This window comes from Artemia franciscana, chromosome 13 (assembly GCF_032884065.1).
Source record: "Artemia franciscana chromosome 13, ASM3288406v1, whole genome shotgun sequence".
NCBI lineage: Eukaryota > Metazoa > Arthropoda > Branchiopoda > Anostraca > Artemiidae > Artemia > Artemia franciscana.
The window spans coordinates 46,954,458-46,976,146 of NC_088875.1; the positions used below are offsets into that span (position 1 = coordinate 46,954,458).

At 36.4% G+C, this 21,689-nt stretch overlaps 1 protein-coding gene across 1 annotated transcript in view; it reads left to right on the forward strand.

Annotated features, from left to right (window-relative positions):
• The first annotated feature begins 1,093 nt into the window (after nucleotides 1-1,093).
• LOC136035016 (interferon-induced very large GTPase 1-like) overlaps nucleotides 1,094-21,689 on the forward strand; it is a 29,221-nt gene continuing 8,625 nt past the window's right edge. Inside the window, exons 1-3 of the mRNA XM_065716598.1 lie at nucleotides 1,094-1,216; nucleotides 11,653-11,766; nucleotides 16,318-21,172. Of these exons, the coding sequence (XP_065572670.1) occupies nucleotides 11,671-11,766; nucleotides 16,318-21,172 (4,951 nt within the window). The 5' untranslated portion in view covers nucleotides 1,094-1,216; nucleotides 11,653-11,670. The remainder of the gene's footprint in view (nucleotides 1,217-11,652; nucleotides 11,767-16,317; nucleotides 21,173-21,689) is intronic.

Consider the following 21,689-nt stretch of genomic DNA (forward strand, 5'->3'; position numbering starts at 1 on the left):
CGCCAAAATCCTGGGGGGGGGAAAGTTGGAGCCAATTTTCTCAAATCAAGGGAAAATGACAGTAAAAACTAAAAATAAGCCATTTGGTACCATAAACATACTATCTAGTGCTATAAAAGTACTATAAAAGTACTTTTAGTGCTATAAAGGTAAATTATGTACTAAAAAATTATTTGTTACTGTTGATTCTTGAATTATGCTGGTTTATCTTAGTTTTGACAAGATTTTGGAAGAAATTAAATTTCAGCTGGGGAGGGAGGGGGTGAGGTAAACTAGGGTCTGGAGGGGGCAAACTGAGGTCTTGGAGGGGTAGTTGTCCTCTCCCACACCCCATAGCAAATTATTCCCCCGTTTTTAATGTTACAGTTTGCTTTTTTATATTTGATTCTGATTGTTTTCCAAATCATGCTACGATATCCATCTCACTCCTTGTGGAAAATTTTGAAACATAAACTCCCCCTGGAAATTTGACTTCCAATAGAAAATTCTCTCCGTGGTACATCCCCCAAACAAAAGTCTGTATATTTCCCATTAACAAATACTATAGGTAAACTATGGATAAATTAAATAGCTCATCTTTTCTCCAAGGGCTAGGGGGGCTATACCATCACTAGGGGCATAGTTATTCGTCCCTTTAACTATGTTGAACCAAATGGATGTCTGAAAAGTTCTATATATCTTTGGAGAAAAGGAAGCATAGGGGGAACAGAAACAGTAAAGTTTTTTACTGTTTTAAAAAGAAGAGTTGAGAGAAAGAGTCAAACTTTAGCGTAAAGAGCGGGGCGTTGATGAGGAAGCAGCCCCTTTCATATACGAAGTAATTTCTGTTCGTTTTAATGTCGCTCCTTACTTTCAGTTGAAAAAACTTGTTTTTTTTATTTAATTGTCATACCAACACCAAACCTTTATCAATTGAGATGCGATATCTTGACTCTGATTTCACACTAGCAGTATCGGCATATTGTTTTCCTTAATAATTTTGTTACTACCCATCAAAAAGTAGACAAAGGAAATTGTTATCTATCAGTTTCCCCTCTCAAACGTAAAACGTAAAATTTGACATAGTTCTTACCATTTCATGATATGTAAAAGGAGAGTGTCGAGATGAATAATTTCATTCGCTCACGTTCAGTTAAAAATTTCAAATTGTTGTTGGTTTCAGTTTCAGTGTGATTCCGAGCTTTTGAAGAGACAGACGAAATTGGAAATTCTTTGTGTGAGTTGAAACTTTTAATTTTTCTTTTTTCAGATTTTTTTTTAGCATTTGAAAGATAAAGCGTAGCAAACCGAATATACAGTAGGCTGGTGTGGACTTTATTACGGGGTAGAGGATATCTGAACTAGGCTGTGAAAGGTAATAAGACCTATAAAATCATTTATGGCAATTATATTACAAATAGACATGCTCCTAGGCTTCGCCGCAGATTTGGGGCTTTGATGGGTTAAAGTGTAGAGTAGGGGCTGTTCACAATTAGCCTATCTACTTCGACCCTGTCCCTCTCCAAATGACACTGACCTTTGATGATCTTAGAAAATTTTCATGGTATTAAAGTGAAACTTTCATAAATCGATCTACAGTTCATATGGGACTGAAGGAAAGTGTTTTGAGCCTCTTACATTTTCTAAATCCTGATTTTTTGGTTTTAAAGACTTGCAATCCTTTTTTTTTAATGGGGAAAAATAGTTCTGGTATGGCTTAAAATTCTGCTGAGATCATTTGAACTATTGTAGCCTATAAAACCTCCAGCCTAAGGAAAGGCATCTAAAAACCACAGCATAAGCCGATTTGTTCAATAATTTCCTGTGGGATTTAAGACTATAGGCTAGATTTAGGACTAGGCCTAATGAGACCATGTTGGCATAGGCTATATGCCTGTGCCAAAGTTTGCTGTTTTTAAATTGACTTTACTTGGCATTATGAGGCAACTGTTGATGAGAAATACACACCAAAAACAGTAATGGTTATACGAATAAACCACTAAACTTTCGCATATAGCCTATGACTATAACTGGTACTATCACGGGGGGGGGGGGTGGAGACACAGTTGCAAAAGCAATAATAATCGTATTCGGACAGAGTATTGAATAGGGAAATAGATTTAGCTATTTCTTTTTTTTGATAGCCTCTTTGCCTAGAGAGCTCACTGGGGAGAAGGAAACATACCCTATTAAGTTATTGGTATAAAGTGGAGACAAATTTTGATTTGCCGTGTTTATTGTAGGCTATATAGCGCTAGACTATACCCTATTTTTTCTAGTAGGTGTTTGGTATTTCGAACCAGCTGTTGACCAGAAATAAATAGCCAAACTCCAAATTAAACAAAGTTAGCTCGAGTGGTTGCGCATACTTTATACTGTTCATCCGCTCATGGGGCAAAGGTCCAAAATTGAGCCTCTTCAGAAGGAGACATGGTCGAAAAAAAGACATTTTTTAATTGCTAATTTTGTGCCTATTGCTATTGTTTGGCTCGTGTTTTTTGGAATTCATATTCATTTCATATGGAATTCGATTCATGTAGCCTTAGGCTATACAAAGAAAGTAACCCCGAAAAATACGGAATTCTTACGTTATAATATGCACCAAGCATTCATAAATCATGTTGCCTAGTTTTTTCCACAGTTTTTATCTGCTTTTGAATTAGTTTTCATCAAATATTACGTTACTTCTCTCTATGTAACCTAAGGCTACATGAGAGCATTAGACGGGGGGGAGGGGAGCTGGGGATGAATTCTCAAAAACGCGAACCAAACCATAAAAATATTGGTAGAATTAGCAATCTAAAAATGTGTCTTTGCTAGGGTGTCTCTTTCTCTGGATTGCTGGGTACGTTCCTCAAGAATCGTTACCCTTTTACTACGCTTGGTACGTGCCACCACGTGTAGGCTACGGGATTTTTGAAATTCGGTGGCTCCTTTGGTTAGTTTATTTTGTTCTTGATTCTCTACGAAAACTTGGGTTTGCAGTTGGGTCTGCAAAAGGAAAAAGGGTTGGTAGCTGCGTTGCATTACACTGTAAAAAAAAAAAAAAATTGTTTGAGATTCAACGAAAATTGTTTGTAATATTTATCAACAATACAATTGGAATTTTAACACGTGAAAATTGGCGGATTGAATATTAAAGACCTTATTGGGATTCCCTGCCCGAATTTGAATTTTCAATTTGAGCTTTTTGAAAGCTTTGTTTTTCATAAGCTGTGGTATGAACTATTAACTGATTTGACACTTTGAGTTTGAGAGTCCGTTTGTAATTAACAGTGTCTCCGCATCTGATAGCGCTTGAAAATGCTTCTGGCACTGTGTAGGCGATAACAGAATTTTTTTTATGGCACTTGGTATTTACCAAGTGACATGTAGCTATGAAAATTTCTGTCGGTCTGTCTGTCCCGGTTTTGCTAGTTTGGGCACTTCCAGATAAACTAGGACGATAAAATTTGGCTGGCGTATCAGGGACCAGACCAGATTAAATTAGAAATAGTTGTTTCCCCGATTCAACCTTCTAGGGGGGGGGGAGAGTGGGAGGACGGATAATTTGAAAAATTATAAAAAAGGAGGTATTTTAACTTACGAACGGGTGATCGGATCTTAATGAAATTTGATATTTAGAAGGGTATCGTGTCTTACAGCTCTTATTTGAAATTTCGACCGGATCTGGTGACATTGGGGGGAGTTGGAGGAGGAAACCTGAAGTCTTGGAAAACGCTTATAGTGGAGGGATCGGGATGAAACTTGGTGGGGAAAATAAACACAAGTCCTAGATACGTGATTGACATAACTGGAACGGATCTGCTATCTTTGGGGGAGTTGGGGGGGGGGGTTAAATCTGAAAATTTAGAAAAAATGAGTTATTTTTAACTTACGCAGGAGTGATTGGATCTTAAGGAAATCTGATATTTAGAAGGACCTCGTAACTCAGACCTTTTATTTTAAATCCCGACCGGATCTAGTGTGATTGAAGGGAGTTGGGGGGGGGCGAAAATCTTGGAAAACGCTTAGAGTGGAGAGGTCGGGATGAAACTTGGTGGGAAGAACAAGCATAAGTCCTAGATACGTGATTGACATAACCGGACCAGATTCGTTCTCTTTGGGGGTGTTGGAGGGGACCTAATTCAGTAATTAGGAATGATTAGAAAAAACGAGGAATTTTTAACTTACGAACGGGTGATTGGATCTTAATGAAATTTGATATTTAGAAGGACCTCGGAACTCAGGCCTATTATTTCAAATCGCGACCGGTTCTAGTGTCATTGGGGGGGGGGGGGCGCAAATCTTGGAAGACGCTTAGAGTGGAGAGATCGGGATGAAACCTGGTGGGAAGAATAAGCACAAGTCCTAGATACGTGATTGACATAACCGAACAGGATCCGCTCTCTTTGAGGGAATTGGGACCTAATTCGGTAATTTGGAAAAAATCAGAAAAAATGAGGGATTTTAACTTTCGAACAGGCTATTGGGTCCTAATGAAATTTGAATTTTGGAAGAACATCATGTCTCAGAGCTCTTATTTTAAATCCTGATCGGATCTGGAGACATTTGGGGGGGGGAGTTGGAGGAAGAAACCGGAAATCCTGGAAAACGCTTAGAGTGGATAGATCGTAATGATACTTGGTGGGAACAATAAGCAAAAGTCCTAGATACGTGACTTAAATAACCAGACCGGATTGGCTCTCTTTGTGGTAGTTGGGTGGGGGGGGGGGGGGTTAATTCGGAAAAACTAGAAAAAATGAGGTATTTTTAACTTACGAACATGTATTCAGATTTGAATGAAATTCGATATCTAGAAGAGTCTTATGCTTCAGAGCTCTTACTTAAAATCTCTACCAGATCCGGTGACATTGGGGGGAGTTGGAGGGGGAAACTCCAAATTTTGGAAAACGTGAAAATTGAGGTATCTTTATCTTAAGAATGGATAATCAGATCTTAATGAAATTCGATATATAGAAAGATCTTATGTCTCAGATGCTCCGTTTTCAATTTGAATGGGATCCGGGGACATAGGGTGATGGAGGGGGAAACAATTCCTAGAAACCGGAAATCTTGGAAAACGCTTAGAGCTGAGAGATTGGGATGAAACTTGAAAATGAAGGACATCAGGTCTCAGAAGTCCTTTTTTATCCCGACCGTATCCGGTGGTATTTGAGAGAGTTGAGGGGAAAACGGGAAATTTTGGAAAACACTTAGAGTGGAGAGATCAGGATGAAACATGGTGGGAAGAATAAGCACAAGTCCTTGATACGTGATTGACATAACCAGACTGAATCTGCTCTCTTTGTGGGAGTTGCGGAGGGGGATGCTATTCTGAAAAATTGAGGTATTTTAACGAACGTCTGATTAGATCTTATTGAAATTTGATATTTAGAAGGAATTTATGTCTCAGAGCTCTTATTTTAAGTTCCGACCAGATCTGGTTACATTGGGGGGAGTTGGAGGGGGAAACCAGAAATCATGGAAAACGCTTAAAGTGGAGAGATTAGGATAAAACTTGGTGGGTAGAATATGCGAATGTCGTAGATGCGTGATTGACGTAACCAGACTGTATCCGCTCTCTTTGGGGTAGTTAGGGGGTCCAGTGCTTTGGCGAGTTAGGTGCTTCTGGACGTGCTAGGACGATAAAAATTGGTAGGTGTGTCAGGGACACTTGTATATCTATCTATATAAAAATAAGTTGTCTGTCTGTGTGTCTGTCTGTGGATCAGGTGACGTCATGTTTCTGTGTCGTCTGACGTCATGAAGTTAGTTGTCGTCATTTTTGCTATGACGGTGACGTCATTAAAGATATTTAAGACAAATATGTTCACGTAGAAATCTATTAATGTTTAAGTTTAAAATGACTGATGAACTTACAATGGCAAAAGCCGATGAAGATGCTCAAAGAGTCTATGCCAAAAAACTTGCTGCTGATAGAGAAAGTCAGAAAAGAAAGCGTGCCGAGGAATCAAAAGAACAGCAAGGAAACAGGCTTGAGGCTAAAGAACGCAAAACCGCGCAGTTAGATGAAGATCCACCTGGACAGCGAGAGTCAAAACATATCAAAACTGAAAATGATAGCGATGATGATTGGGTTTGGGATTTTGACTTGGATAAGGTCATCAATGCCTACCAGATTTTAGTTAAAAAAACAAAGGTTCGGCGATATGTATTTCACAGTGAAGCTGAAAAATAAAGAAGAAAAAGAAAACTGAAAAAAGAAAAAATGTAAAAAACTAAAAAATACTAAAAAGAAAAAACACTCAAAGAGAAACTACAGACCGGGACACAAATGACGACCGGGACAGAGGGAATATAAATAACGACCGGGACACTCAAAGAGAAATTACAGACTGGGATACCGGGACACAAATGACGACCGGGACACAGGGAATATAAATGACGACCAGGACACAGGTATTTAAGAATATCGTTCAAAGACAAATTTTTAATTGTAAGAAGACCGTTGAAAGAGAAATTTCTAATTGTAAAATGACTGAAGAACCTACAATGGCAACGGTACCACCATCGAAGTAGATAACCAGTGGGTTGTTCCATATTCCCCATTAGTGCGAAACGTCAACCCCAAGTCAAATTCGTGCATTGTTTGGCATCATTTTAACAACTTGCTCTCCATCAGCTCCTACAGAGTTATGGGAAAAATATAAGTCAAAAATGTCCGAAGATATACTCAATTGAAAACAGTTAGAGACGTCAGATATGACTTTTGATTTTACATCAGAAATTTATAAATACACTTTAGTTATTATAGAAGATTTGTGCGTACGTATGGCAAACAAACCTCTTCAGGATTTGGGAATGCCTTCACCTAACCGTATCGCTGCTGTTTCGACATGTGTAGAATTGGATCGTGAAAAAAGTTACAGTACGAATGATCTATTGTCGTATGTACAAAATAACATTTCCAAGTTAACGTCGGAACAAAAAGACATTTATGATACGATAGACTCAATTTCAGGACGTATACAACTACCTGCTGATTTCTGTAATTTAGTGACGTCCAAAAATGAATTGATTGAAAAAGTATTTCCGAATATTCTAAAAAATTATAAAAATAATAAATGGCTAAGTGAAAGAGCGATTCTCGCCCCCAAAAATATAGACGTCCGCGAAATCAACAATATTGTTTTGACCAAGATTCGAGACCAGGCAGTCCTTTACAAGTCAGTCGACACAGTTTTGGAACCAAATGAAGCGGTTAATTATCCATCTGAATTTTTAAATTCCATAGATCTTTCAGGGTTTCCACCACACGTGCTACAACTAAAAATAGGCGTACCAATAATACTTTTAAGAAATATCAACCCACCAAAGCTTTGCAATGGCACGCGACTTGCCGTAAAAAACAAAAAAAAACAATGAAAAACCTAATAGAGGCCACAATCTTGACAGGGCCTTTTGAGGGTGAGGCTGTTCTTATTCCTCCCATTCCCATGATTCCAACGGATCTGCCTTTTCAATTTAAAAGATTGCGATTCCCAATTCGATTAGCATTTGCAATCACCATTAACAAAGCTCAAGGTCAATCATTAGAAAAATGTGGTATAGATCTTAATACTGATTGTTTTTCCCATGGACAATTGTGCGTTGCATGTTCGAGGGTCGGTAAACCTGACAATCTATTTATATGCAGCGACAATTGGACAGCGAAAAATGTTGTATATTCGCAAGTTTTACGCAGTTAATTTGTATTGTATCTATCTATCTATCTATCTATATAAAAACGAGTTGTGTGTATGCATGTTTGTTTGTTTGTAAAAAGAGCGTTTGCATATGACGTCATTATTAGTACATACGGCTTTGTATATGCACAGACAATGGGAAAGCCAAGAATGTTGTATATTCGCAATTTTTACGTAGTTTAACTCCTGCAGACGAAATGAATGCTTGCCTGAAAAATTCTTGGGCACACGTAAAAATATTAAAATTAACTACAAATATGCGTGTCCGATTGCAAAACGATGACTCTGGTCAAACATTTTCAGATCAATTGCTGGCAATTGGAAACGGAAAGCTCCCAGTAGTGGGAAAGCCAAAAATGTTGTATATTCGCAATTTTTACGTAGTTTGAAGCACATATATAAATCTATCTATATTCACAGGTGGGACACAGGGACACAACTACAATGGCGCTTAAGCGCCCCACCAACTAGGTGTTGGGGTGGCGCGAAGCGCCACCCCAACAGCTAGTGTATATATATATATATATATATATATATATATATATATATATATATATATATATATATATATATATATATATATATATATATATATATATATATATATATATATATATATATATATATATATATATATATATATATATATATATATATATATATATATATATATATATATATATATATATATATATATATATATATATATATATATATATATATATATATATATATATATATATATATATATATATATATATATATATATATATATATATATATATATATATATATATATATATATATATATATATACCCTCATATGCCCAATAACCGTTAAGTTAATTTTCACTTTTATTCTGCTTTTACTTTCACTTGGAAAAACTTATATTTTTTAATAACTTATAATTTTAACTTATATTTAAACTTATATTTTATTAATAGTAACTAATATATTAACATTTAAAAGCATGACCGTTTTATATCATGACAAGAGATACCCTCTTCACCCCTGCATATAGTTTACCATGGGCTAGAAACTTTTTTCCTCTTAGAAAATTCTCCCTGGGGACCCTCCTCCCTCCCAGAACATTCATCACGAAAAGTTTCCATATATATCCCGATAAAAATGCTAAATTTAAACAATGGGCAAATTGCATAACTAACAACCCTTTCCCAGGGTTTGTGGAAGACTATGCCATCTTCAAGGGAAGAGTTATTGGAACTTTTAACAATGTTCAATTTTATCGTTATCTAAAAAAATTCACATATGTCTTTTGGGCAAAAATGGGGTGAGGGGGGTATCGTACCTCCAATCTTTATGCCTACCTAAAAATAGCACTAGAAAAAAACGCATCCTTGATCTTTTTTCAGGCGAAAACAAAAAACAAAAAGTTCTATATCTTGTAGATACGAGCAAAAACTCTACAATTCAGTTTTTTGACATGCTGAACTTGATGGTGTAGTTTACATCAAGATTGTTAGACGTTTTGGGGGTCTTTGACCCTTTTTCTCAAATATGGCAAATCTTCTCAGGAGATAGCTTTTGATGATTAGTTTCAATCTTTATGACATTATTATATTTGGAATCCACATCAGTTGTTATCAAATTCCCGTCTTTTAGCGTTTCGGTTATTATTGAGCCGACTCCCTTCTAACTCATAGTTCGTTAACATGAACTGTTTGATAGAACTTTGTTTGCTAAATGTCCCTTTATTTAAATTAATTTTGTAGCAAATTAAAGCTATTAAAGTGTAGTATTTTGAGTCCAGTTGAAATGTGCGCTATTTTGGAAAATTCTCTGTTTTTGGAGGCTCTTGCTTCCTTTACGTGTATGTAAAGGAATTGAATTTACTTTGAAAATTACAGGTTTTTTTTTTAATGAAAGGTACATAAATCTTAGTACATTCAATAATTTATTGGAATTCAGATAGCAAATCACAATTCAACGGAAAAATTGGATTTTTTTTTTTTTTGGCTTGTTTAAAATCCAGCAAAACATTTATTAGAAATCAAATTTTTTACAATGTAAGCAGCTGACATTTTCTGCTGTTAAAAGTGTATGTATTTATACTTGTAAATTGATCGGCTGTGTTCTGGCTTTTCAGTGTTTCTGCTTAAGAATTAAAATGTTGGATTATAATTAAAATTTTGGACAAAATTCGAATATTTAGTCAAAATTTCCGATGAGCCCTATTTTTTTTTAATAAGTCCTTAATAATGTTTTTCACTATAGAATTTTGGGTGCACGGAAAGGCGGATTATTGTTCATATTGATTGAAGTTTTGCGTGACTCGACATTCTATGCGGTTCAAGCCATCACAACCCCTAAAGTAGCATTTCCTGATGTTTAAATACAATGTTTACAAATGTTTAAATACATTGAAATATTGTATACAAACAGGAAAAGACAAATGTTACCATTGAAATTGCTCAAAACAAAACTCCTGGTAGCAATTGCTTATCCCTACCCCCTAAAAATCGTCTGAGTAAGGCTTAAGATGCCTCGCGTCCTCTTTTCCACCTCCGTTCCATTAGGCGTGTAAATGCTATGTTTCATGCTGCTTAAAAATGATTGTCACAATGGGACGGGCACAATACCTCACCCCCTCCTCTAGCACGAAAAATAAAGGGATGGAATAAAATTTTTGGAATCATAAGGAATTAGGTAAGTATCACCCCGCAGCACTGTTTCAGGCTTCGTCTAAATTAAGTGAGACGAGAGATCAGTTTCGTTTGTGCCTCTAAATAAAACAGAGGAATTGCCTTCTGTTCGGACTGAGAATGCCTCCCCCTCTCGAAATAAATTATGGTATTCATGCCTGTTTGCAGATCTGGCTACTTTTTTTGCGCTAAAGGGGGCCCGATAAGCTAGATGCAGATTCACAGACGCATTCAAAAGAAAAGAGATGTGAACATATTCAGGGATGAAAGGCATTGGCAACTTAAGCACACACACATTTTAGTTAGTATTACGCCTACAACAATCAGTCTACAATCGGGGCCAAGTTAAAACTAAAACAAACAGAATTTTTTTCGAATACGAGGGGACTGCCCCCTCCTTGATCACTTGTTCTTCATGTTAAAGTCAAACTTTAGAGTAAAAGTAAGGATTGAGGAGGGAACAGCCCCCTTACATATAAGGAACAATAATTTCTGTTCGTTTAGGTTTCAACGTTGCTCCTTATTTCCAATTGAAAAAACTTACTTATTTTGTTTAACTTATGATTACTTTTTAACTGAAGCGGAAAATTCCTCCCTTTCCTTTCCTTACCCCTCTTACAAAAAATAAGTCCCAATAACAAAAACTATGCGTAAACACTGGAAAAACTGCATAACCTATAGCCCTTTCCTCATGGGTAATGGGGAGGAGGTCATCCGTAGTGATATAGTTATTTGACCTTACAACTAGGCTAAACCAAATGTTTATCTGAGAATTTTTATTGAATATCTTTGAGGAAAAAAAGAACATATGAGAACAGTTGCCCACCAATTTTTTTAGTCACTTAAGAAATGCCGTAGAACTTTTAATATTCGTTCCAATGAGGCTTCTTCCTGTTTTCTAGGACCATTTACTCGATACAGTCATCCTTGAGGGGGAAATTATCGAACAAACACGCTTCAGCCATTTCTTCTAGCAAAAAATTCACATTTTTGTAGATAGGAGCTGGAAACCTTTAAAGTTGAGTTCTCTGATATGCTGAATCTGACAGTGTGATTCTGACTAACATTCCTTGACTTTTCGGGGGTGTTTCTCCCATTTAAAAGAAATCAGGCTAATTTTCACACGTTAGTAGCATTTGATGGTTAACATTAAACATAATGATGTAATAATTGTTATGAAAACTGTCTTTATTTGGAGTTTCGGTTAATATTGGGCTCAGTCGCTTGTTACTTATAGTTCGTTACCACGAACTATTTGAACATAATTCTCCTGAACTTGAGTTATGTTGAAGTATCTTCAAAGTAGACTTCATGTTTTTAGATTAAAGGCCAGTTGAGGATGGAGGAAAATTGTGAAAAAAGGAAGAAGAGCATTGGGGATCAAGATAGCATGCTCTCAGAGGACGAAGAGATACCTAGTGTGACGGAGATGAAGGTAATCAAGTTTTCTCAAGTCTATCCATCTTGCCCTTTATGACAAATTAACTTTTAATTAACTTTTTAATTGCCTTTTTAATTATTTTTTGCTTTTTAATAGCACAGCTTTAGTGTTTTTCGTTAGCCAGCGCTTTGTTTTACTTCTTACAAGTTGTGTTTTTATAGCAGTGCTTGACATCCTTTTTACCTTTCCGCAACACTAAAAATGAGTATCTCCGAATCTAAAGCACTTTAAATTATTGCAGTATATGCAACCTATGGAACGTGGTTGCGAAGCAACCTAGTGACAATGCCTTATTAAAAATACTTGTATTCAGTTATATGTTTGCATTTTATAGTGGAATTAAAAAACACTAGAAATCAGTTTTATGTGCATAAATCAGCTATTAGATGGATGCACTGAAGACTGCTTTTTGTATGTTTTTTTTATCCAACAAGTTTCTTATTCGATTACCTATGCAATAGTATCTGGAAGAGTTTCTGAGCCTGTGGCAGAGGCTATTGCTTAAAACGGTTAATTCACGGATTTGAGGACACTATTTAACACTGATTTAACTGGTTGGTTTCGGAACCATAGTAAAGCGTCAAGAGGATGTGGCTGCTGAACAGCCTGAGCGGAGAGAGTACTACTGGCTGCGCCAGATTTAAGGCAGTGTCATAAAGTTCACAGTCTCACAATCTATTATTTTGGATTGTACATCCTGAATATTTGAACTCTACACCTTGCTCTATCGTCTGGTTGCCGCATCTTAGGTGGAGGGGAGATAAAATGTTGGTCATACCTTTTTTTTGTTTGAGTTTGTCTTTAGACCGAAAGATTCAGCAGCTTCTCTGACGTCTCTATCGTTGGAGCTTATGCTTGCAGGACTCTTGAAGACTGATATCGTCTGCAAAATGAAAATCTCGGTGTCTCTTACTGTTTTACTGCATTTCATTCCCTTGTAGGTGCTGAGAATAATGATGAGGATCACTGAAAACGATGACTGCACAAAACCATGCTTCACCTTGTCATGATGCAGAAGTATTAGATATTCCCGTCACATGTCCTCACATAACATTCTGCGTCTTGAACGAGTGCTTGAACTGTTCGGACGAGCATATCCAGAATGACATAGCATCGGAAGACCCTCCAAACTCTTTGGCGATCTACGGAGTCAAAAGCTTTCTCAAAATATATGAAGACCAATTATAGCTTATTTCGCAATTCACTTGTTTCTTATAAAAATCATTCTGAGAGTGAATACAAGATAAATGCATGATCGTTTCGGCTGGAATCCGTTCTGCTCTTCCTGAAGGGAGTCGTTCAGTCCTGGTTGGACCCTTTTAAACAGGATAGTCGCTATTAGTTTGCCAGGTATTGAAACAATGCTAATACCTCTTTGGTTTTGAATTTTGTTGCATTGTTTTTTGATGGTAATTTTGCGATGGTAGTTTCACTAGTTTTACGATGGTAATTTTTGTTCACTCTCAGGAACCTCTTTCGTTCTCCGAAATTAGCGCAAATAATGCTGTTCATACAGTTTTACGTGCAGCTGTTGCGAATTTCATCATTTCTGCGGGAATCTGGTCTTCCCCGAGGGACTTCCCGGACTTGGTATCCATCCGCAATCCACCAGACTTTGGGTCAATATGGATGGATAGGTCTAGAAATGGCTTATTCGGTACTTCTAGGGAGTCAGCAGGTATGTTCAACAAGCAGGTGGTGGAAATTTTTTGAAATGCGTCACCCAGTCATATAATACATTGTCTTAATACAGGTAAAAACCATAAAATTGTAGATTTAGGGCTTGACGATTACTTGGCACACATATAACTCATTTCAGAAGTTCTCTAATTGCATATTGACCTTACAGATCATAACTCGATAATCATAATGCTTCTGCAGAAGTGATATGGGAGCAAACAAATTTATAACTCAACAACTGTGACCCATGTGCCACAGTTGCTGTAACACTCCACGAGATTTTGGAACCAAAGATCTAGTATTTCAATGGAATTCTCCAATTACTAAATGCTTCTAGTAACAACTCACTGATTCCTTCAGTTTCTGGTAAAACTTATAGAATTAACGATGGTGAGGTACCACCTTCTTTGGTATAACTTTCCTTGGGTATAACTGTTACACCTATTTAATAAACTACATCAGTACGCTGTTTTTTGATTTTATTCAACATCCTCCTCATTATACATTGAAAGTTTTGCGATAATACCCTTAGCTTCAGCGGTACTTCTGGTAGTAATTATAGTAGTAGTTGTTAAAAAGTAGTAGCTTTAGGAGTAGCAATATGCACGGAAGCTCTTTTGCTAATTCAACATCACCCTCAACACGCCCTGGAAGTTTCAACTTAATGCTCTAAGCTGTTCATAAGAAATTGCTCATACACCCTTTTGGTAACGTTCATGTGCATTGCGTGTTTTGATTTAGTTCAACATCACCCTAAATAATCCATGAATGTTGCACCTAAATACCCTTAGCCTCAGTAGAGATAGTAGTCATAGGAGCGGTAAAAATAGGAATAGTGGTAACATGCACGTAATTTCTCTTCGTTAGTTCAACATACCCATCAAGGTGCCCTGAAATTATCAACTTAAATGACTAAGCTGCTCCTGAAGAATTGCTCACACATCCTTATAGTAACCTTAATTCACATAGTGAATTTTGATTTAGTTTAACATCACCCTAAATATTCCCTGAAAGTTGATTTTAATACTCTTAGCCTCAATAGAAGTAGTGGTCGTAGTAGTAATACTAATAGTAACAGTTATAACATGCGCTTAGTTTGCCTTTAGTTTGTTTAACACCCCCTTCAACATGTACTGAAAGTTTCAACTTGATATCTCCTGCTACAATCATTGTGACTCCTACTACAAAGGCTAAGGGCATGAAGGCGAAAATTTCAGAGAAATTTGAACTAAATCAAAGCATAGTAACAGCCTCCCATCTCTTTTAAAGACCAGAGCATAATCTGCACTTTACTGATAACAAGCACATTTGAAACGTTTCCCTTTTTTTTAAACTTTAATTAATCTAAAATTATCAAGACTTTCAAAAATTAATTTGAGTATTAAACTGTCAATCGACTATCATTTGTTTTTGTTTTGTTTTTTGGTTATGATGGTGATTTTTTCTTCTGTTAATGATGTTATGTGAAATAAAAAACACTGCTCAAAATAAGGATTGTTTTTCAGTAAAGCTCAAATTATGCTCTGGTCCTCAGAAGGGAAGGGGTGCTGTTACTTCTACTCCTTTCTGTGGTAGTTTCTGCCTGTTTTGAATTTTGAATGTGTTATTTACTGTAATTTCTGTTCATTTTAGATTTAGTTTTTTGATTCATGACTGTTTATGATAATTTTGCGCTGGAAAAATTATATGACATAGTTCCTGCTCATTTTTGTTTTAATGTAGCTCTTTACTCTTCTTTGAAAACTTTTTTACATATTTTGTTTCATTAATCTTTGGAAAGACACAAACATGTTTCCATTAGCTCAACTCTGATGTTTTGCAAGCTATTTGAAAAATCAACTTTGCTTTAAAAGGCAGTAAAAAAAAAAAAAAAAAAAAAAAACTCATCCTCATGAATCCCCACTTATTTCATCCTATATCCTTTCAATTTCATTTTCCCTGGCGTCACAAAAAGATCAAATCCTAGCTCGTTGTTCTTTAAAATTAAAAATGGTTATCGAAACCAAAATATGAAAGCTCACGTGTACAAGAAACTAGGCTATGCTAAGTACGGTGCTGTTGAAAAGGCTGACTAAGGACTGCACGATGTGAAATGTAAATAAACAATACTTTGCTGCTACCGAACCACGTGTGATACAATGGTGCTCACAGCAAATGAGTCCTCGAACTTACTGTTAGACATCCTATGCTTCCTAAAGTTCTGTCAGGTGGTCTTAAGGTTATAGACGCTGCAGTAAGTACGTTTGCTCAATGGATGTGTCTCTGAAAATTTGACGAGTGTGACCCATTAAACGCATCCTTCTCATTTCCTCCAAAAAGTGGAACATACGCCTTTATGCAAAACACTATAAAATTAAACTGGAACCGATTGCTAGTTTTACAGCCTACTTAATCTTACACAAATCCCTGAGAATGGATCTGCAATATCGTATTTTGATGCTGTTTCTGATTGGTTTGTATATCAGGGACCACGATGTAACTGGGAGAGATAATTCCTGTCCCCTCTTTTTCACTGGAGTTTTTTTTGTATCAACAGGTGACCTTGGAGATACATATTCTACATTCTAAAGCTATAAATTCAATACATTTGTCTTGAATGGCACAACTGTTGAAGTCGGTTTGGTAGCCTGAATACTTTCTCTTGTCTGAAATAATTCTTTTGTCAAAAGTATGTACTTCTCTATTTAAACAAAACTGCAGTAAGATAAAGGCTAGTTGCAATCATTTCACTCAAAGTTGTTTTTTTATGGCCTGAGTTCGCTATTAATTTTTTTTGCTTTTGGTTACCTTTTTATACTGTTGACTTTTGTAGTTTGTGTTGTTTACTTTTATTGCATTTTTTGTAGCCATTTGTTTCTGTTTTAGGATCCTTTACTTACCTATGCAGCAGTCTGTGAGAAAGGTCTGTCGACGCATGTAGACAAAATCGAAAACAAATTTACCAAAATTGACTCTTCATCATCATCTGCATTCGTCACTTCCATGAGAAGTTTGGAGGAAAATGGATTAACCAAAGAGAACTGCAAAGAAGATACAATAGTTGAATCAACTTCCAACTATGGTACACTTACCCAGACAAATATTTCATCACCGTTACCTAGACAAATCAGTGCAAATGATTCTGCTAAACTTGCCAATAAAAGCGAAAATAAATCTGCCAAAATTGACACATCATCTGCTTCTGCCTTCGTCGCCTCTGTGAGAAGTTTGGAGAAAATTGGAATAATCGAAGAGAGCTTCAAAGAAGGCGCGCCAAAGGAGCAAGATTCGGACAGCAATATATCTACCGAAAAAAATATAAAATCAGTTACAATTGAACCGATTAGTCCAAAAGATAATGCACCTTCAGTGCCTTCAGATAAAAGTGAAAATATCTCTCCCGAAATTAAAAGACCGCATGCATCCGTGGCCACTTCTTTCGTAAATACTGATTCTAATGGGAAGCGCTATCAAGGAGAAAGTTCAGCTTTCGCAGCTATGAATGAAACAAGTTTTTCAGGTCATATGCAGAATTTTGTGAGCATTAAACCTGCGTATGAAAACGCTGTTAAAATTAACGGGACAGGTAGAAACCAGAATTCTGATCTTTCACCTTCATTGAATTTTAATGACAAGACTGACAAAATACCTATCAGTATTTTACATGAAAACGAAGACCCATACGAAACTTCTTGGCCCACAGAAAGAGAAATATGTTCCATTCTTGACAAGCTCCAATTGTCCCCCTACAGGAAACAAAAGTTAACCCTTGAGAAAGTAAAAGAGTTTAGCATGTGCAAACCCTCTGGTGCAAAAGGGTCTTCAGAAGCTGTGTCGAAATTCTTCCATAAACTAATGCACAACTCCGTAGAAGCTAGGAATGAGATTATGTTTGAAAAATCAAATATGGAGCATAACTCAATGGACTTGATGTATTGTTTCCTTCTTATTGCTGACGATTTCCTAAGACAAGAAATTTTTTCACGGTTGGCAGTTTTACAGTTTTCAGTTCCGTTTCTCATTAAAGATCCATCTACAAAATACCTTTTATTAAACTGGTCCCTAGTGAATATCACCAAACGGTGGAAAACTTTGAACGGCAAATCCTTTATTGAAAGTGATGTCCATTCAGGAAATTTTGTCTATTGCTCGTTTGTAAGAATTGGAGATCTTTCATTCTCAAAGTCGAAGGTTATCAATAAATTGTTCCCAAAAGGAAATGAGCCTTTCCAAAACTATGATGAAGACGATGTTCCGAGAACTTTTTCTAGTGGATCCTTGGAACTATCTTGGCTACTTCCCGTTAGGGATGAAAATTTTGAACCCTTAGCCACTGTTAATCTACGTGGAGACTCTAAGAACAATATCGATTTGGCAATGTACGTCGCTAAACAATCAAGTGTTCTGTGTGTATTTATTGGTAATACTTCAGTTGAAACCGAGCGTCTTTTAATATCTTTAGCTAAATTCTGTTCGATGATGATTGTTATCTCTGACAAGAAGCTAAATGCGGATGATCTAGTCAAAGGGCTTCCAAAAAAAACGAACTTCGTGTATATCAGAGACACCGAGTCTCGTATAATCCAGAAATTGAAGCCTCTAGTTTTAAATAAAAAATTGAAGAAAAAGAACTTCTCAGAATGGGAAGAAGGAGCTAAAGCTTTTGACTTTCTATTGGAAGATTCAAATGAATGTATGCAAGTTGCTAAAGAAGCTGCTCTAACTCTAGCGAAGGAAATAGGAAGAAATAAACTTTCTAGTCTGCCTCTATCTGGAAAATTGTGGAAGGACTACAATGCTATTCATAAGAGACAAAAGCGTGTAACGGAAAAACCAACTGACATATCAGTAAAAAAATACACTGAATTATTAGAACAGAATAAGAGAAAAATCCGAACACAGCAGGGTACCTTGATGCCAGCAAAATTTTTTGAGCATTTTGCTGAGAGGTTGATCCTTAATCAGAAAGAAAGAAGATATTTTTTATTCTGGTTGTCTCAATACCTTGAAAGGTTTTCAAGAGATCCTGCCAGTAGCAAGGAAATTGGCATAGAACACCTAATGAGAGAACTTTGTCAGATTTATATGCTTCATATATCAAACGATAGTCCGTCCAATAAATCCAGTTTGGCTAGGATTCTAAAGCAAAACGATGCAAATATTGAAGTGTCCTTTCAACATACAATGATTGACGTTCTTCTTGCAGGACACCCAATTGAGCTTTTTGACGGGGATGCTCAAGGGATTCCAGATTTATTTTTTGTGGATTTTATGCGTGCCTTGGAAGACCGAATGGGAAAAAGAAATTCTATAGGGGTAGTAAGTGTTTTGGGTGTTCAAAGTAGTGGAAAGTCAACATTACTGAATGCAATGTTTGGTTGCAAATTTACTGTTTCATCTGGCCGTTGCACCAAGGGTGTTAACCTGCAGTTAATCACAGTCCAAAAACAATATGCTGCAAAGTTTAACATAGACTACATTCTTGTTTTAGATACAGAAGGCCTAAAATCTCCAGAAAGACAAGACCTTATGGGTAATGATGAACATGATTCTGAGCTTGCTACATTTGTTGTTGGACTTAGTGACATTGTTGTTTTGAATGTTGCATCTGAAAGTATGGATGCCCTGAAAGATATTATACAAATTACAATTCACGCATTCCTTCGAATGAAAGACGTTAATTATCAAAAAACCAAATGTCTTTTTGTTCATCAAAATACTGGTGATCCTTCCAATCATCAGAAATTAACAAATGAACGGAAACTTTTTGAAAAAACTCTGAAAGAGTTAACAGAAATAGCTGCGAAGTCTGAAATAGGCACTACTCAAGTTTGCTTCAAAGATATATTGGATTACGATGAAGACAAGAGTCATGAATATTTCTGTTGTCTGTATGATGGCACACCACCGATGGCTGCAATAAATCAAGGATATGCTGAGAAAGTCATGAGCGTAAAGGAGTCAATTCTTTTATCACTGAGCAAAAATCAAAGACAAACCCCTTCAAGCTTTTCTAAAAAGGTTCTTCAAATTTGGGACGCCGTTTTATCTGAGGATTTCTTATACAGCTTCAAGAATTCTTTCATAGCCTTTAAGAGGGGTGCTCTGGATGACAAATTTGCAGAGCTTGAATGGGAATTTCGACAGGAATTAAAGAAGCATCTTGAAATTTACCAAACAGAAATTTCAAACAGTAAAGAACTGCTCTCTCTGCAGGTGTACGTGCAAAGACTTGAAGGAGTATTTGATGATATTCCCGAAAGAATGCTCCATGAAATGGAAGAGTATCTTAAAGATGATCCAGTATCGAAACGCCTGTTTTTCGAAGAAGTAAAATCTTCAGTGGATCATCTTATGATAAAAACCAAAACTGAATTACTAGAATCACTAAAAGATTCTATAGAAAGGGAAAAGAGCAAACGCGTAGTTGCTTCAAAGGAATTAGGTTTTGAAATGTTTTTTAAAGGGAGAATTGCGTCACTCGGTGAGCGATTTAGGTCTGAAGGAAAAAGCTTAGATGAAAACGAAGCGACGGCTGAATTTGATAAGCTTTGGGATCATCTGTTAAGCGACATCGGAGACCATTCGTTCAGAAGGATAGAGCGAACTAACTTTGAGATGCAAGTGCGAGAATATCTCATGCAAAAATATAGCAAAAGATACGGAAAGTGTTTGAAATCTGAACTAAAAAATAAGGAAAGTCTTGCAGAGTTTGCAAGGGAGCAGATTGATATATCTTCCTTATATGATGAAAAATCTTATTGGACGCGTCTAAAAAACTTTGGAGCAAGTTACTTTAGTAGCCGACAGCAATTACCAGTAGATCATATAGATCATTATCACACCACCAATCGACTAGCTGTTAATCTCATCAAAAGTTTTGAAAATGACATAGAAAGAGCACTTGGAAACAAAGATCTATGCTTTGAAAACTGGTATAGTGTTATGGTTCAACTTCATCATGACCTGAATATTTCTTTTGAGAACCCTATGTATCATTTATTCAATAACAACATGGTGGCCCGTGCGAAGATTACTCTGCATATATTTGGTGCTTTTGTTCAGTATTTAGATAAATTTCGAGAGACTTTTTTGGAAAATAATGATCCTGTGCGTAAGATAGCTCGAAGAAAAGATCATTTTAGGAATTTTTTTTTAGACCTTTGTGCCAGTCGTAGTTTAGCTTCAACCGCGGCTGGCAGGTTTATTGAGGACTGCTATATTCCTGGAATTACGGAAACAATTGAAATCAGTATCGATCGTGTTCTTGCTGCCCAGTTCAAAAGTGCCAACACAGAATTTACAAATAGGAAAACATGCGAAATTGCTCTGTTGCGTGATACGCATGATACTGGGGATTTTAACTTCTACTTGAAGCTTATTCATCAGTATAAAAAGCATTTAGAAGATTGGCTTCATTTTAAGATGACCAAGTATTTCAAGAAGCCATGCCCATGTGAAACTTGTTCCAGGTATAACCGAAATATTTTTTCTCATGTCATATTTGAAAGAACGGACAGTCTCAACCAATCTATATGGATAGCCCTTGAGGACATTGTTGGTGGCCCGAAATCTGACATCAACGTTTTAGAAGTCTTACAAAAAATTTCTGATGCATCTAAGCAGAACGTGATTCTTAAAATGGAGACGATGAAACCATATTTGAACCTGACCACTGGACATGAATTTGCTCTAATTCTGATGAAAGAGTTGGAAAGATTCCAGGATGATAACTTCACAGGTAAGACATTCTTGTTTCTTGGAGACAATCCAGTCTAAAGTTATGTAAACTGTCTTTCCTAGTGCACTGTTGTAACTCCTTAGGATTTTCCTCGAAGTGTTGGAATTTTAGTCCTGAGTTCAGGATCTATAGAAGAATGCATAAAGTAAACATCATTTTCAATTCCTTGAAAAGGAATTATATAAAAAAGGGAACATACTAGATACAAAAAGTATCTCCTTATTTTTTTTTAATCCCTTGACCTCTTTGCTAGTGAATGTAGGGATAGTTGTTAAATTTTAATCCATTTTCTTATGGGTTATTATTCTTAAAAGGGCTGTGAAACGATATTCTAGTAAAGTTCCACTTTTGCCATTGGATTTTTTTATATCTAGGAAATTTGTCAGTAAATATCGGCAATTACATAATTTTCATCACAGATCTGGTGACATTGTGGGGGGGGGGAGGGAGAAACCTAAAACTTAGAAGACACTTAAGAGTGGAGGGATCGGGATAAAACTTGGTGGGAAAAATAATC